This window comes from Narcine bancroftii, chromosome 2, assembly GCF_036971445.1.
Source record: "Narcine bancroftii isolate sNarBan1 chromosome 2, sNarBan1.hap1, whole genome shotgun sequence".
Lineage (NCBI taxonomy): Eukaryota > Metazoa > Chordata > Chondrichthyes > Torpediniformes > Narcinidae > Narcine > Narcine bancroftii.
Window position 1 is genome coordinate 48,072,900 of NC_091470.1, and position 19,519 is coordinate 48,092,418.

A 19,519-nucleotide genomic window follows, 5' to 3' on the forward strand; every position below is an offset into this window, starting at 1 on the left:
TTTTAAGTCAAAGTGCAACATGTTATTGAAAATTCATTTACTGCATTCGCACTTGGATGTCTTCCCTGCTGACCTTGGTGGAGTCAGTGACAAACATGGTGAAAGGTTTCACCAGGTTCATTGCAACCATGGAAAAGCAGCTTCAGGGCAACTGGAATCCATCAATGCTGGCTGACTTGTTGGACACTGACACAAGAGGGATCAAATGCAGAGTACAAATGAAAATCAGTGGCAAAACATTTTTAGATCAGTTGACTAATGCAGTGTGTCAGCATCATTATGCAATTAAACATGCTAAATTCAATAAAAGTTAATGTTTCTCCAACATTCTATATGATAGAACAAATCTGAAATTATCTTTGTGTTCATCTTGAAGTTGTTGAACATAATCTCCAATTTTCTTTCAGGAAACAAACTTTTAGAGAAAAAAAAAATTGTTCCATGTTATCAGTATCACTTACCCTTTAGGGTATCGGTCCAATTCATCTAACACAGTATGGTCACAGTATTCAAAAACTAAATGAAGTCTTCGTTTCCTTCTGAATACTTCAATCAAGTTGACAAGATTGCCATGCTTCAGTTGCTGAAAAACAAAACACAACTTAAATTTTGAGAGAGCTATGCCTATAACTTGAAATACATTCCTTTATGAATTTTTTCCCCAACATTATTAAAAGTGGTTTAATTGTAAGCCAATTGAAGCTGTGGTCAACAGGCTCCAGTGATTAATAGCTTTCTATTAGTCACCCATCTAATTGCAAACTTGGTTGAGAACCCATTTACTTGCATAAATTCAATAGAATGGAAGAGGTGGAATGAGAAAGGAATGCAACAGAAATAAAAAATTACTATGAATAAGCCTTTAACCCTTTGGGTTTCAAGTACCCAGTGCATCAATTTAAAAGCATCTACTCATTTCAATAGTATTGTTTCAAAGAGCACAGCATAGTTCCCAACTGCATCATATTAGTTGAACAGGAATGGACAAAAGTTGAATTTTTAAAGGGAGATTAGAATGGCTGCCTCAGCCTAAAATAACAGTTCCTCCGAAAAAACAATTATTTTGCATAGTTAATCTGCCAAATTCAAGATTTCTCAAAAATATATGAACTGATAAAGGAGGCAAGAATGGGGAAAAGAAATAGAGATTAAAAAAAAGTATCACTGCTGAGCCTGTGGATGAGGGAGGTCAGAATCAGAATTTATTGTCGTGAACAAGTCATGAAATTCAGTGCTTTGCAGCAGCAAGGTGCAATGAACAACTCTCCTACATGGGTGCATGATTACGAAGCTGACATTGGGCCCTGTTTAGGTGAAGCAGTAAATCTAATAAAAATTCTGGAAGAGATAAGGGAATTTCAAAAATACATAAAACAGCAACTAAATGATATCAAGTCAGAGCTCATCAACTCTAATCGAAAAATAGATATGGCAGAGACATAAAAAGGTGGAAGATTGAGTTCAAAATGTGGAACAGATGCTAAGTAAGATGATAACTGTATTAAACCAACAAGAAAATAAACTACTTGATCAAGAAGTAAGGTCATGGTGATTAGAAATAATAATGATTTAAATAATTTATATAAATTAAATTGTTCACTCTTATAAAATTAAGGATGATCTAAATAAATGGAATGATTTGCCTATAATTTTAATGGGTAGAGTAAGTTGTATTAAAATGAATATTTTTCCAAGGGTTCAATATCTTTTTCAGTCAATTGCTTGTGGTATACCTTAAAAACTTTTAAGATTTAAATTCAAGTATTAGGATGTTTTTAGGGAAAGGAAAGATGCCTCGAGTTAGTTTGGAATAATTAACTTGGAAGTTTGAATTAGGTTTACAACTTCCTCATTTTTAGAAATATTGTATAGCAGCCCAATTGAAATGTATTAATGGAATGTTTGATTTGGAGAAATCTTTTACTTGGGCTAAAAAAAAGGATTGAGTATAATAGGTGAAGATCATATGCAGGATTTTATTTATAAATGGAATTCTAAATGGACAGAGATACACCTATTTTGAGACATTTGCTTGAATTATGAAATAAAATAAATTATGAGATAGTTGGAAAAGGTTTAATTTCCTGAAGAACACATTTATATCAAAATAGACTTCTTCCTTTTTCTATGAATAACAATTTTTTGAGGATTTAGAGTCAAATCCAGACAAAAAGATTGTTTTGAAATTTATTATTTTTCAATGAATGGTGAAAAAATTTAATGTCCTGAATAATACTTTTTTCTGTTATTGATTGATAAGTTATGTTGTAATTTGAGATTACCTAGACAAAATGAATTAGAATTATTAATAATTAAGGATGGTATGAATAAATTTATTTCAGAGATGTATAAATTACTTCAAAAAACAGCTCCTAGAGTAGGAATTCATAAATCAAGATTTAAATGGGAAGTTTACTTAGGTAGACAAATAGATGAAAATGATTGGAAACAATTATGTAAGAATAGTATGATGAAAATTATTAAATGTAAGATATAGATTAGTTCAATATAATTATATTTAAACTCTCTCAAAAATTAAAAAAAAGTTGAATTTAGTATCATCAGATTTATATTTTAGATGTGATCAAGAAATTGGTTCATTTTTTTCATTCTACTTGGGAATGTCCTTGAGTAAAATCTTTTTGGTCAGAGGTAAAAACATTTTTGGAGAAGATATTAAAGTGATTAGTCTTAGATTAAAATTAACTATGTATCAAATTGAATTTTTACAATTAGCTTTAGCTGTTTCTAAAAAAAATGCATTGCCATTTCTTGAAAATCAAACAAAGATTTAGGAATGAAGAGATGGCATGTTGAATTGTGTTTTTGTATTCCATTTGAGAAAATAACGTGATTTATGTAATAAATATCTTTTTTTTTTAATATGGAGCCTATACCTACAATGTGTTGGTTTGAAATTTGAAGGACTCTCTGAAAACTTGCCACACTGGTAACCTTAGCTTCAGTACTATGTGAAGTGAGATTTTTTTTTTTGGCATTCTCCTTACTTTGTTCTTTTTCTTATGTTAAGATTGGGTGGTTGGGTGAGGGGTGGAGAGGGAGGGACAGGGGTAAATTTATATATATATATATATATATATATATATACACACACACACACACACACACACACACACACACACACACACACACACACACACACACACACACACACACATATATATAATTTATTATTTTATACATATGAATTATTTTTTTCAATTTATCCATTAATAATTGTAGGTTTTTAAAATTCTTAAACAAAATATTTTAAAAAAAGGATGGTCATGACAGAAGAATATTAGGATATATAATGTTCCCGAAGTATGGACAGGTTGTCTATGGTGGAGTTGGTAGAAGAGTTATTACGGGACTTTTGTGAGGAAACAGGTCTCAAAGGCAAGGACTCTGAACACAGTTTTGGTAGGGAAGGATTTTATTTACAGAAAGCAAATGTGGGAAATGGTAACTGATGCAGCACACATGTGCATGCGCGCGCGCACACACAAACACACAGTGTTTACAGCGGCCATGGATAAGAAGTAGTGGACAATTAATAATGAACATGAGGAAAATAGCATGGGAACATAATACACGCACACACACACGATGAACTGGTACATACAATGATCAAGGAAAAATCACTACAATTCCCTACCACCCCTTGAATTAGAGCAGGCACGGCTCTATGCTACAAGGGACACTAATTAAACACTCCCAACCCTTTTAACAGTGCACATCTTACCAACCGTTTCTTCAGTGTCCTTCCACATTTCTAGGCCTGGAGTGAAGCAGGGTGGTCCCAAGCTGGCAAAGAGGGAGAACAAAGAACACATGGCACCTTTATAGTGCTGGAGGGACAAGCCCAGGTCAATAGGAGGGACTAATGGCTCAGTGCAAAGTGCAGGCAGGCTGGAGAGTCCAGTTCAGGTAATTTACATGGGTACAATGGAAAGGTGTGTACTAATGTGTGGGGTGTAACCTAACCTTGATTGGCAGCTGGTGTGCCCTCCGACTAGGTAGGGTTCAGTGCTGTCACATGACAGCCACAACCCTTCCCATGCTGGATTCCCCCGAATATGGAACTCAAAATTGAGAGAGCACATCGTGCACTCATCCCAAGACCTTCTGGAGACAGGGAAGATAAATCACAGTCATCAGTAATCAGATTCCTTCAGTACAAAACCAAAGCAGAGATTCTGTGTAGTGCCAGGGGAAAGAAGAAGGTAATTTTGAATGGGAAATTAATATATTTTGATCAAGATTACCCCTCCCCCCCCACAGTGGTCCTGCATAAACACAAAGAATATTCTGAAGTGAAGCAAGTATTAAAGCAAAAAAAGATTAGCTTCCAGACTCTGTACTCTGCTGAACTGTGAGTGTTTTATGAAGATGGGGCACGGCTATATCAGACAATGGAAGAAGTGACTGGCGACTTGAAGGACAAAGGTTTGTCTGTTAAAGTGATCAAGCCAAGGGAAAGTCTGTCTGAGCAGCTATCCCACTCTATGGTGGGAAAGAATCAAGAAAACAGGGGATGGGAGGAGGATGAAAGAGGAATATCAGGAAGAGACTATGAGGTGTCAGAAAACAGACCTCACCCCCTTTGGAAGAGTCTTAAGATCTGATTAATTTCAAAGGTGTTGATAAGATAAACAGAAGCAAAAATAGATACTGTTATACTTATCTCAAGATATACTTATATCAAGGGGTTCTTTATATCACTTAATTAGAAAAACAAAACTTTTATCAGCATTTGCAGATGCTACATGATGTTAATAGGAGAGTTAAAATGTAAACAAGCCAAGTACATATTTGATAGAACTGTTTAGAAAAGCATATAATTCAGATTATGGTAGTAAAATAATTTCAAGTGTATATTAGGGTCTATGAATCTTGATTCATACTCGAACATACATTAAAACAAAATGGGAATAGGAAGGAGGGATAACTATATCTGAGGAACAATGGACAATAATATGGAGGTAGAAATGGAGGGAGTTAGGGTTAGGTGGAAAAACCTGATAAGATGCTGTATTACACCCTCTCAGAAATTCCATTTTGATCGTGACTTCCCTGTTTGATGGAGAAATTGTTGAAATCAAAATGTAAACCATTACCATATTTTTCTGGTCTGCCCTGTTATCAATGGTTTTTAAACGTGAAACACCATTAGAAAAAGCTAAGTCCATATATTTTGAGTATATACTTAAAAAATGGTTGAAAATAAATAAATTTTTAATGAATATACTGCTGGTGGCTGGTAAAAAGGCTCTTACCAGGAACTGGTTATAATGGACATATAAAATGGAGCAGATAACAGCATCTGTTAATCATAAGTTGAAACAATTTAATTCATACTGTCAAAAATGGTTTGACCACATATAACCAATAGGCCTGACCTTATTCTTGCAAATCAAATGATTATGTTGTTAAAAAAAATCACTCCCTACTTGTATATAGTTTACTTATTCTTGTTCTGTCTTTCCTCTTCTCTCCATAAGAGTATACTTCTGATAAATATAATGTGAAAAATCATGGCAAGTGTATAATATCTGAGATATATCTTATGGAAATGTTTGTTTAAACTTCAATACAAAATAAATTAAAAACAAAAGAATGGTTGCCTTGGTATGAAGCTGCTTGGGTGGAACTGAAGTAATTGGAAATCAAGGGGACAAATTCTCCACTGACTGGAATAATTTCTCAAATAAAGGAAGATGGTTGTGACTGGTGGAGGCTAGGAATCTCATCCTTACGACATTCCACATTAGTCCCTCAGGGATGAATTTCCTTGCGGATGAATACAGAATTTCATTTCCATTTCCTACTAAGAAAATGATGCAATTTCTGAATGTAGGAAGAGCTGTAAACAGATGGACTAATTGATAGGAAACAAACAACATGCTGGAATCCTGTATAGCATGCAAATATGCATTTCAAAGATTCCAATCACAATCCCACTGAATTTCGAGGGTACATCACTGTTGAATCTCCCATCATTTAATATAAAAAACTGCATTGTCCCAGCCATGTAAATACTGTGGATACAAGATTAGGTCAGGCTGGGTATCCACTTCCAACTGATTTATTTCCTAACTTCCCAAAGTCTTTCCACCATGAGTGGGTACAATCCACTGACTGAGCATGGCTTCTGACACCGACTTGATCAGAAACCCATCTTTAGGCTAACTTTCCATTCTTTTTATGAATGGTGCACTAAATACTATCTTCAAAATGTATACGTTACTTATTTAGGCTACTTTGACAAGGTTTCCTAAACTACGACTTCTACCACCAAACAGAGCAGATGTCTGAAAACCTGCAGTTTGATCTCCAAGTCACCCAAAATTGTGACTCGGCCATGAATTATCAAACATGGTATCATGTAGTGGATTGTGGCAGTTCACGTTGGAGGTTCATCGTAACCTTCTCAAAAGTAATTATTGAACGGTAATCAATGAAAAATAGGTTATAAGAATAAAGATTACCAAGTAAAATTACTTAACTTAGTCAAAAGTAGCCATTTAAAATAAGTATTGAAATATCAAATAAGAGAGTTTTGTCACATTGATTCATTCTGGTTCAAACTTTGTAATGTGAATCAAACTGGAGCAACTGCTATTCTGAAAGATCTATTTTTACCAAAGCTTTGCTGACTATTTACTCCTGCCATTACTCAATTGGCTTGGAACCAATTAAATTTCCACTTTAGCCACTCTCTGCAAAGAGCGGGAGTTCTTTTTAAATGTATAACTAGGACATCTGATCGTGGAACATGTTAAAATTTCAAAGCAACTGACTGAAATACAATGATTTGAATCTTGTTTTCTATCTCACTGATTTAATTTTTGGTCGGATTACCATTTCTTCTGCACGAGGAATCAATATACTTCCTTCTTCCCTTTGGAATATTTGGTTCTGTTACTGTTTCCTGTGTTACCACTTATTGAATCTAAACTGGTGGTGAACACATTGAAGTACTTGTTATTTGAACATAAAGTATTATCTGCAGTAAATATGATACTGCTTATTCAGTGGAGAATTGAGTGGCTAATTACCTTCCAAACTTTGGAACCACATAGGTCTTTTCACCAAATGAGGAACTAAAAGGAGTGTTGTTTCATAAAAGCTAAAGGTCTCATATTACTTACAATTAAAGTCCTTTGGTATGCAGGACAGTCATTTGGTTGAAATCTGTAATGCATTACAAAGAACTCTGAAGTCTGTATAAAAACTGTACCGTCCAAAATAAAAGTGCTTTTTTTCCTGTTTACTTATCTAATTTAAAGGTCCTCAAATGGTAAACCCAGGGGCAGTGGATGAAATGTTGTGGGGGCAGAGTATATCAATGGAGTGGCATATTTTATAAGGCTGTGAGAATTAATTACAACATGGGTGGAGATGTTTGTTGGGTGGAGGAGGAAGGGGAGGGATCAGTAGAAATAATCTGGATAATGGGTAAGTGAAGGAAAAGTAAATAGTGGCAATAATGCAGGGTCAGCATGTTAATAAAAGGAAGGGACATCCAACAAAGTAAAGATCTACTTCACTTGCATATCACCTACTTTGAATGATATGATTTCAAGATTATATTAGTTGATTTTTACATTCCAGATTCATATATAATATTAAGAAACTACAGAGTAAAATAAATATGGGATACAAAATAATACCCTTTTTTGTTATTATTAATTATAGACTTATTTAAAATATAAATTCGGTTCAGCAATGCTATCACTGAAATGAGGTGATGTAGAAATATTGATAGGTAGTAAGTATATCAAGGAATTTATTTCAGCTATGTATACTTTATTGCAGAAGGGAAATTTTAAACAGAAGATACATAGGTTTGGACAACATTGAGAGATCTAAATACTAATATTGATGAAATAAATTGGTCAGATTTGTGCTGAGATAGTATGACAAATACTATAAATGTTAGTTACATATTAGTTCAATATAATTTTTTACATTAATTATACCTTACATCACAAATTGAAGTCAGATCTATCAGATCAGTGTTTTAGATGTGGTCAGGAGATAGGCACTTTTTTACGTTCTACATACAAACTTGGTCTTACCCCAAAGTGAAATTTTTTTGGTCAAACTTAGTGATTTATTTAGAATGGGTTATAGGAATTAAATTTCCACTAAATTCTGTTATTTTTATTAGGCAATATTGAAGAGATAAGACCCAAATTGAATTTGTAAAGATTGCTTTAGCAGTAGCAAGAAAATGTATAGCAGAAATATGGAAATTGGATACCCACCTGGGTATGGAACGATCGAATGCAGAGATGCATAGTTATGTTCCCCTTGAAAAGATGACTTACAATGTGAGAAATAAGTATGATGTATTTTTGAAAATTTGGCACCCGTATTTACAAATTGAAGGAATTAATTTATAGTCCTTTTCCTTAAGCTTCAAACCTCACTAACCTCCTTGGATGTATTAAATAACTAACGCCATGTGGTGAGCAGGACCCTCTAACAACCAGGTCTCTATTCTTGCTTTCCTACTTTTATTTATTCTTTTCCATGCTTTTTCTTAATTAATTTCTTTTTCTCTCTTTCTATCTTGGGGTTTGTTTATGGGCAGGGGGAAAAAATGGTTTGGGTTTATGTAATGGATTTGACATTAATATTTGATTATTATATTTTATATCTGGCTATGATTATATGAATGGAATACTTTTAAATACAATTTTAAAAAAGAAACTACAGAGTATAAAAATGTAACACTTCATAATGTCATGAGAAATTGTATTAGAAAAATAAGCATGTTCATTTCTCCAAAAATGTGTTAACTGTATATTGAATGTTAAATGCTGTAATGAAAAATCTCAGTAGAAATATTCAAAATCAAAATACTGTGGATTTAGCGGCATCAGTGCAGGACATAATAAATATTTCAGATCTACAATATTAACACTCTGTAAATACCACCTGACTTACTGTGTAGTTTCAACATTTTCTGTTTCAATGTCAGCAAATGTGTACTAGTTCTGAGGATTAACTCTGGTAAATTAACTCACTGGTCTCTGGTTTTATTCTTAAATTAACCCTTTACAAAATAAAGAAGGACCTACATCAAGTGACCTACATAATTAAATGTAACATGTTCATTAGGTTACAGTGCAGCTCTTCCAATTAGAGATTCAGTTTTGAAATAAAAAAAGTTTATATTAGTGGCAACTTTAACGAAATATAACCATTTAATTAGAAGTTTGTTCAAATGGTAAAAATTAAAGTGGACTCCAGATTCAGACACAATTCTCTATGTCAATGTCCTGAGGCATTGGAATCATAGAAGATTGATAGTAGAGGGTTGTTTTTCAGATTAGAGGCATATGATCAGTGGTGCTGTGCCATAGGAATCAGTACTGGTTCACTATTGTTTGTCATATATATGAAAGATTTGGATTAGAATATAAGTGGCATGATTCATAAATTTTTATATTACACCCAAAATGGAGGTACTGTTCAGTGGACACTGAAGGTTATTTAAGGCTAGGGCAGGATTTAGAGAGAATGGAGGTTGGAGCTTAACTCTGACAAGGATGAAGAGATGCATTTTGGAAAATTAAACCAGGGCAGGACAATACACAGAGAGAGGTGAACTAGGAACCTTTGGAGTACCAGTTCACAGTTCTGCAAAAGTGGAAATGTAGGTAGATGGGATAGTGAGGAAGGAGTATGCCTGCCTTCATTAGCTGAGCCACTGAGTATAAGATTTGTGACATCAGTTGTACAAAACATTTGTTAGGCCTCATTTAATGTGGTTCTGGTCACCACAATATAGGAAGGATGCGAGGAGCGGGTGAGTTAGAGAGGGTGCAGAAAAGAGTCACAGGGATGTTGCCTATATTGAAGTCTTGCTTTATCACAATAAATTGGATAGGCTAGGCTTCTTTTTCCTCGAGCGAAGGAGGCTGAGAGCCAACACAATAGAGGAATATAAGATAAAGGTAAATTGCCATTTTCCCATGTTAGGAGTGTCTAAAACTAGATGGCATAGATTTAAGGAGAAAGGGAAGAGGTTTAAAAAGGGATCTAAGGAGTAAATCATTTGCACAAAGAGTAGGTGATATCTATAATGAGGAGCCAGATAAGGTAGTAGAAGCAGGAAGAGTAACACATTTAAGAAGCAATATGACAAGTACTTAAATAAGCACGCATAGAGGGACATGGAATTAATGCAGGCAAGTGAGATATATATAGATAGGCACGATGGTCTATCCTTTCTCCTGTGAACCATTGAATTTTAAAGCACAGAATCATGCTACTGTATCACCTACCTACACTAATCCCATTTGCTTGCATTAAGCACTTATCCTTCTAACCTTTCCTATTCAACTACCTGTCCAAATGCCTTTTAAATGTTATTACAATATCACTTCCAATCCCTTTGGTAGCTCACTCCAGAAAATCATTTTCCTCTGCTAAAAAATGTACCCCTTAGATTTCCTTTGAATTTCTCCTCTCCCACTTTAAAACTGTCCCCTCTAATTCTATACTCCCCTGCCTGAGGAAAATTATTCTAATTATCTGCTCTATCTATGCACCTTAATTTTATATGCTTCTGTTATATAGCCAGGATAATGTGAACTATTTTGTTACTGTGTAAGAATGCACCCTTCTCACTGTAGTAACTGTAGTGCACCACCTTGGGGCGTATGTATATGTATAGAGTGTGTGTGATCAATGTCCTGTGATTGTGGAAGACACCAGTAAGTAAAGTCTCTTTTGTTTTTTGAACTTTGCATCTCTAAGTTATTAAGAAGCCTCCCAAGTAAACCTAGAGAGATACAACAGCTTTCACAAGGATTCCCTCAGCCTCTAAATTCCAGAGAAAATAACCCCAGTCCTTCCAATTTATAACTACAATTCTCCAATCAGGTAACATGCTGGTGAATCCCTTCTGCACACTCTCAGTTGCTAACACTTCCTTCCTATAGCATACATAATGCTCCAAATGCAGTCCAATCAAGGTTTTGTTCAACTGCAACAAGACATCCTAACATTTGCTCTCTATGAAGGCAAGCAGACCATATGTACTTTTCAGTACCCTATCCAGCTGCGCCACCACAAAGTTTCTCTGTCAATCAATTTACCAGAGCTGAGGTCCCTGCCATGTCCCCAAAATGTCTTGTTGATTTTGCATCTTTGTTTGTTGTAGTAGGTTTTCGTGGCTCCTGATGTAATCAGGCACAGCACACAGAATCCTTTGGTTAATTCTTTATTAGGTAGTAGCTACCTGGAAGAGCCCTCTACTGCTGTCACACTGAAGCAGTCTCACAGGGTCTCTGCCCAACAAAGGGATGGATCAAGAATTTATACAATCAAGCAAGTTAGAAAAAGGTTACATCAGTCACAAACTCACATGATCCAAAATTATAGCATTGCATGTAGGCACATAGGCATTCCTCTTCCCCCTCCCCCCCCCCACCCCACAAAGCTTGAGGCCCCATAGATCATAATACAAGGTTAAAAAATGTTTTTAGAACAAGGCAGTTTATAATTCTTCACGCTCAGTGAAACTACATCTTTCTGCTTTCTTCTTGCACTCCTTTACCATCTGCTTTGACTCCCTCGGTCAATACCAGTCTGTGAGAGGCACTAAACACAGTACTGCTTTTAACCTTTCACCTCTTCCCTAGACACTGAATTCCAACAAGCTTCTAAAGGTTTCAATATTTTAAGGGTTTTTATACATTTATTATTTCATGATGGGGTACCAAAAAAATTATGCGTTACCTCTGATCCTCAGTTCATGTGTGAACATTGGCATGAATCTAACATGATTGAGGAAACAGGATCAGTGGGATAAATGACAGCTTAAAAACTAATCAATATTAGCTTCATATGAAATCAATCAAGAGGCTAAGCACAGTTGAAAATAGCTTCTTGGATCATCCATTCCAAAAATAAAAATCAATGTTCACTAAGACATACACAGAAAGTAACGATATTTCAGTTGTAATTCACATGGTTGCATTGCTCTTTTCCGAATGCCTCAATTTTTTTCCAACTGCCCATTTGCTCAATATAGTGACATCATACAATGCACAACTACCGAATTGGGGTCACTAGACAAAAGCTTTCCCCAGCTGTGACAAGACATCCAATCAAGTTGTTGTCAGGACATTATTCAGGGTGACCAGGGTACCTTAATATAGAGGTTGCTGTGTGGGTGGGTGTTAAATGTAAGGCACTAATTACATTGGAAGCAATGATCCTAGATCTTGTGAAGTTTCCTAAAATAATGTACCCAGCTTGTGAGCCCTTGTGTGCTATAGTTCCACAAGCAGACGGAATTTAACTTAGACAACTCCAAGGTGTTACACTTTGGGAGGTTAAACCAGTGCAGGACCTATATGGTGAATAGGCAGACACTAGGGAATGTTGTACAACAAAGAGGCATAGAGGTGCAGGTATATAGTTCCATGAAAGTGGTGATAGATGTAGACAGGTGTTTGGCATGCTTACTTTCATCGATCAGAGATCTGAATACAAGAATTGGGATGTCATGTTACAAATGCACAAGACTTGGTGAGATCATATTTGGAGTATTATATGCAATTCAAATTATCTAGTTATAGCAAGGATGGCATTGAATTGGAAAGAGCACATAAAAGATTCACCAGGTGTTAACAGGACTGGAGGACTTGAGTCACAAGGACAGATTGGAGAGCATATGAGGCTGAGGGCTAACTTTATAATGGAATATAAGATAGTAAGAGGCATAGATAAGGTGAGTGATCATCATATTCTTCCCAGTGTAAGGGAATCTAAAATTTAAGGTTTGAAAGGAAACTTTTAAAGGGTACCTGATGGGCAACTTTTTTTCTCAGTGAGGGTGGTAAGAGTATGTGGAACAAGCTGCCAGAGAAAGTGGTAGAGGCAGGTACAATTACAACATTCAAGAGGCATTCAGAGAGCTGCATGGATATGAAATGTTCAGATGGATGTGTGCCAAATGCAGGCAAATGGAACAAGATAGGTAACTTGGCTGGCATGGATGAGTCGGGCGGTAAGCACTGTTGCAATGCTGCATAACGATGACACCCTTCTGGAAGGTGATTGGATCTTGCCATGGAAGATGATTTGTGACAGTAAATTCAACTGCCTGATACAAAATGCATTTAGAGATGGTGGCTTTAAATTTAACTGTCATTATTGTTCAGCATTCCGTCCCTGTCTTTTGTTGCCTGCCTTTGCTCCATTGACTATTTTGCTTTCTTCATTTCTAACTTCAGCCTCCACCTTTGCCCGTCTCCCTCCTGAGTTTCCTGTGCTTTTATGTACATTTCTATTGAGGAATTTTATTGTAACATTTAACATTCAGACTACAGTTAACACTTCCACAATTTAACCCTTTAAATTTTCAAATTCTCCTCTGCTGACATTCACTCCCGTCCTCTTGCAGCAGTGGTTCCCAACCCTTTTCTTCCCACTCACATACCACTTTAAGTATTCTCTATGTCATTGGTGCTCTGTGATTAGTAAGGGATTGCTTAAGGTGGTATGTGAGTGGGAAGGGAAGGTTGAGAACCATTGCTCTAGACCTAATAGTTACCAAAATATTTTGCTTGAGAAAAATTGTCATTGGCCCATTTCCTTTGGAGTTATGAAACCGTGCACATAACAAGTCAATTAGGCACGATTAAAACTGGTTTTCAAATTTAGAAAAAGGTTGGGAACCACTGTTTTGGAGTATAACCATGAAACATTACAGCACAGAAATAGACCCTTTGGCCATTCTAGTCTGTGCCAAACTGTTATTCCGCCTAGTCTCACTGACTTTCCATATCCCTCCCAATCATGTACCTGTCCAATTTTTAAAAGAAATGTAGACATATAGCATGGTAACAGTCCAGGTCCTCCCATCCCACAGACCCATGTACTCAAATACCCCAATTAACTTACAACCCCTGTACATTTTGATAGGTGGGAGGAAACCAGAGCACACTGATGAAACTCATGCAGACATGAGCAGAACATACAAACTCCTTAGAGACAGTGCCAGGTGTGAACCTAGGTCGCTGATGCTGTTACAACATGGCACTATCTGCTATACTAACTTTGCCGCCCTTTAACATTTCTTAAATGTGAAAATTGAGTCCGCATTCACCATTTCAGCTGGCAGCTCATTCCACGCTCCTACTCCTCTCTGTGAATAAGTTCCCCCAATGTTCCCCTTAAACTTTTCCTCTTTTAACTTCAACCCATATCTTGTGGTTTGTATCTCACCTAAACCTTGGTGCTAAAGCCTACTTGCATTTACTCTCTCTATACCTCTCATAATGTTATCAAGGTAGGCATTATCCTTGTCTAGGTGAAGGAGCAGATACTGACCTAGGATTGGGGGCTGAGGAAGTCTCCCTGACACACAAGGTTTCAGTGCACAAGGCAAGGAATGTGGAGCAGATCGGGCTCTGTCTCCACCCCAGCCCCTCAGTTTGGCAGTACACCAGAAGCCTGCACATTGTGGCTGTGACAACACTCTGAACATTCATGAAAACTCGCCGCTAGCCAGTATTGCAGGGAGTAGGAGTGGGTTTCTATGGAAACACCATTCACAGAGCAGCGTGTTCCAAATGCCTTGGTACTGAATTTTAAATTCCAAAGAAGAAGGGCTTTAAAGTTTTGAATTTGAGTGTGAATAGTTCTCATTTATGTGACAAAATGAAAACTGACACAGAAAGAATTTTGCACTCTCTCTCCTGTGAGATAATTGTTTTGCACATTGAGGGCTCTATAGATGACACTTTCCAAGTTCTAGTATTTCCCAATTTCAAAACATGTCATCTTCAAAGAGACATGAGCGACAATATTCCGAATTACTATCATATTAATCCAATAAACCAAACTTTGTAGCTGCAGCTTTAAGTAGCTTTAATTTGTTGAAAAACCGGATATCTTGCATAACTTTGCAATGAGATTTTCATTACAATGAATAAACAAAGCATACTGTATAATAATATAACGATATTCAACTTTAAACAAATATAAGAAGAAATAGACAAAATTAAGATAAAATAAGATGAATTAAGATGTTCCTTTCATCATTCATTGTCTTCAACAGGATTTGTGATCTTTTACCATGAAGATTAAGTTTATTCATTAATTCAGCAGTATAAAATGATGCGATACTTCCTGGATCAAGAAATGCACGGGTCTTCAGTATGAAGCTTCCTTTTTTAGCTTTAACCTACACAGGAACTTTTGAGAGACCTTCGTCACTGGACAAGTCTGTTTGTCTGAACTGAAGCTGAGTCTTTGACTGTGTCTTTAGTCTTGGATTCAGATTGTTTGACTTCTTTCTCAACTTCACTTCATTGAGTATGCAGTAATTTGGGATGCTTTAAACTGCATATATCACAACTGAGTCACTTATTACAAGTTTACTTTACACAAGCAACCAAAACATTTCATTTTTCTTTAAAAAGGTTAATTTCTCATCATACAACTTTTTCTCCAATTGTGAACATTTTTCTAAAGAATGCTTATCTTTGCAATACAAACAACTTTCCTGAACAGTCTGATCTTTTTCCATTGTTTCCTTGTTCTTTCTTGTGCTTGTATCTGACACAACAGAAACAAAGGCACTTCCCTTTGGTTTCTGTTGAGACGATGATTTAGACTTCTTTACATTATTGAAGTATCCTTAAAATTTTCAAATACTAGTATGGTGTTAAAATATACATGCCATTCCAAGAATTGTACAACATCCGCAAAAGTGGCATCCCTTCCAGGAAGAATCTTAAGTTCTGCAACTTTGTTTCTCCACAAGTCCCTCAGCTTATAAGGTAATTTATTGACAATAATCAACAAACTAGGAAGCAAATATATACTACTTCCCATTGCATTAAAACATCCTCTCAGAAAGAGTGCAAATGCTTGTAAAACCTTTGCGTCCTCTGACTTTATTGCTGGCCAAGAAAGAATCTTGCCTATGTGGTCCCTTGCAATTTGATGTTCATTACCATAATGATGGTGCAATAATTCTTTTGCCCTTTTAAAACCTTGTTCTGGATTCATATATTGGCAACTTTTGACTTACTCCTTCACCTGTCCTCCAGTAAACTGCTCCAGGTAATACAGACGATCTTTGGCGTTTTTAGAATTACTTTCAATGTGATGTTCAAGGATTTAATGAATGTCAGATATTGTAATGGATCTCCATTTAAAACTGGAATTTCCTTCTTAGGTAAACCATATGAACTTTGTTTCTGTGCTAACATAGCAGAAATTTAATTTTGCTTTGCTGTGAGTGATATTATATTGTCAATGTCCACCATGGCTTGTGACTGGTTGTCTAGTTGTGAATGGAGCATATGGAAATTGAACGTGCCATAGGTGTAGGACCTAGAGTTGTCATTGATGGGGATCCTTGGTATGTAAGTGATGGCATTGGTGGAGATCCTTGACTTGTCACTGCTTCTTCAGCAACGTGAAGAGACATCAATGGTTGAGTATGATCAATTCGTATGGTTGAACCTTTTTGAAATGCTCTCCTTTTGGGAAGATTCATATATTGTGTATTCAGCAGAGATTGAATGTTGCTAGCCCTTTCCACATAGTTGGTCACTGTCATTTGAGCACCACCCGTGGCTCCTTGCTCGAGTCTACTCGTTTCTTGTGGCTGTGGTACCCATTGATCTGCTGGAACGTTAGATGCGAGCCCTTTGGGTATTTCATTTTGAGTGATAGGTCTTGCAGAAGCCTTAACTAATGCTTTTACTGTGGCCATCTTCATAGCATATTGTTCCTCAAGCTCTAGTCTTTTCTTTTCTCTCTTCAATAATCTTTTTTGTTCTTCACCAGCCATTTGTAACTTCAGTTACTGTTTCATTTCAGCTTCTTGCCTTAGTTGCTGATTCTTCATTTCAGCATCCATATCTTCTAAAGCTCATCTTTTCTCCAATCACTCATATTGTGTACAGACAGTAGCCAAGTCTGCTTGTGCGTTAGCAAACACGCCAAGTTGTACCGCTCTAGATGCCTTTGAAGATCTTCCTACAGTCATAACCTTGGAAATGCTATCATCAGAATTCGCATCTGAACTTTCAGATACCGCTGAGTCTCTACCTTCAGCATTTGGCTTGGTACAACACCAGTGGAGCTTTGCAACATACATTCATCTGTTTCAGTTCCACTAACCTTTAATTCAGCTAATGAGGCCTGCAGTGTCTTATTAAAGTCTTCTTCTTGCTTGGTAGTTGAAGCTGCTTCTTTAATGGTAGCTGGTTCCAATCTCCTGCCAAGTGTTGTTGGTCCGCCTTGCTAGCTCAACTCACAACCAAACATTTCTTTGAGAGGAGCTGTTTGCTCGAGGTCTTTAGCCCGACAAGACTCCTTCTTATCCATCTTGGTTCTTCACATTGCAGCCTATCTTCTCCTGGTTCCTGGGAACTGTAAATAAATTTTTATCTTGCATGGTCCCTTTAAAAGGATTTCTCTGCTTGTCTTGGATCTGTGAATATGCACACAAGCTTTCTTATCAGATATTTTTATAACTTATCAAAACATTTTTCTGGGCTTCCTGCCACATTCTGCAAACCAGAGCTCTATCTTATCTCTCCAAGGTTACAAGTCTCTGCAGTCAGACAGGCAAGTTCTCATAGAGGCTTCTAGAATATTTTAACAGAAAATTGGACTTCTTGGTAAAGCTTAAATGATCCTTGATTTTAAATCAAGTTGTAATTCTTTCAGACAGATTTTACGAGCCTTTCTTCCAAACAAAGTTCACAATTATTACTTTTCTTCGAATCAAAGAATAGATGACACTTTTCAAGATCTAGCATTTCCCAATTCAAAACCTGTAATCTTCAAAGAAACATGAGCGATGATATTCCAAATTACTATATTAATCCAATAAACCAAACTTTGTAGATGCAGCTTTAATTAGTTGATAAAACAGATAAACATCTTGCATAACATCACACTGAATGAGAAGCAAGCTCTTGGTCCACTCGGATATTAGGATAGATGATATCATAGTCACTATGGTAATGCTACAAACAATACTTTTTCTTCAAAGGATAGGCACAAAATTAACTACAAAACAAAAACACAAAGTTTTAACCTTTACAAGCTCACATCAAACAGAATTGAAAATTGCCAAGCATGTTTTGGAAACATATAAAGACTTCTCTAACTCTCTTCCTCGGTAGCCTCCATCCAAGGGTCTACACAACCATTTTCTCGTATCCCCATAAAAGAACACATATGCCACTGGCTATATATTCTGAAGAAAAATGGAGTTCCTTAAAAAGTTTGCATTAAATATCCACTGGTTTGGCACATCCATAAACTTTTAAAACCAGCTCAAAATGCATGAATAAAAAAATATTTTTTCATAGCAATTTGGCATATTTACCAGAAATGCAAACCCATTTTCAGTAACAATTTGAAAATAAGTCATTGTAAAGCTTCAATGTGGGAATTATTTAATAGCTCTGTATTTGTGTTACTGTTTCAACTGCCAAAACAGGAAGTATATCAATGTAAGAACATTCATGAAAGTACAGATTCATCTCCTGCCCAACAAAATTAATTATATTTATATTCACAATACGATATATAGTGCAAGTTGGTGTTCTTGACAAACATGTTCTGACTGTGCTACTTGAAACCTGTTCTGTTAGGTTGCTAGTCAACATAATTTTCAAGTTTGAAAAATAACAATGGATCAGGGAAACATGGGTAGATACAAAATGTGCTAAACAGTCTTGGATTTGCATTTTGAAAATACTGTATTGCATTGCACAAAATCCTCTGGAAAATCTCTTTTGCATTTTTTCTTTTGAGTTTTTTGAGGAGGTAATTAAATTAATGAGGATAGAGTGGTATATGTGGTCTACATGGATTTTAGCAAGGCATTTGACAAGGTCCCCCATGAGAGACTGGAGTGAAATGAATGGGAGGACAACACTTCAGCCTCTGTACTCAAGTGTAAATTTTTGTATGGCTTGGGAAAGTCTTTCTTATTGCATCCTGGGTTGAACCAATCAATTAGCTGGTATGATCATGGCGGCTCTAATCCCTAGATGTGTTCTCAAAGCTTGTCCACAGGTAATGTCTCCCTGCAGTTACAACCTGATTCTTGGATTTTATTCATCAGGCATGACCAACTTCCACATGTGGCAAAATGTACAAGTCCAGTGTCACACACCAGGTGCACGAATCAGCTATTTTAATCCAGACCAGACAAGAGCTTCCACAAGGAGCAATCCAGAGCATGAAGTTGATTTCCTCCCCCCACCGATAATTCCGCTACAGGTTGACACATTGTAGAGATATCCTTTTCTTTTGCAAATACATCTCCTAGCTCTGTTCCAGAGCGCAAGTGATTTTTGTCACACACACACAATAAGTTTTAACACTTCAGTGTAGTCCTGAAGAACCACAGGCGATTGTTAAAGTAACCCACTACCCAAAAATTCAAATAAAGTTCGCTCTCCTGAAATGTATGCGAAACAAAGTACCCACATGCACACATTTTCCAACT

At 36.3% G+C, this 19,519-nt stretch overlaps 1 protein-coding gene across 3 annotated transcripts in view; it reads right to left on the reverse strand.

Moving 5' to 3' along the window:
* The window catches only part of cdkl1 (cyclin dependent kinase like 1 (CDC2 related kinase)), a 49,664-nt gene that overhangs the window by 18,514 nt on the left and 11,631 nt on the right, over nt 1-19,519 (reverse strand). For all 3 annotated transcript variants that reach the window (XM_069916615.1, XM_069916613.1, XM_069916614.1), the window contains one exon: nt 462-583. In XM_069916615.1, coding sequence (XP_069772716.1) covers nt 462-583 — 122 coding nt within the window. The remainder of the gene's footprint in view (nt 1-461; nt 584-19,519) is intronic.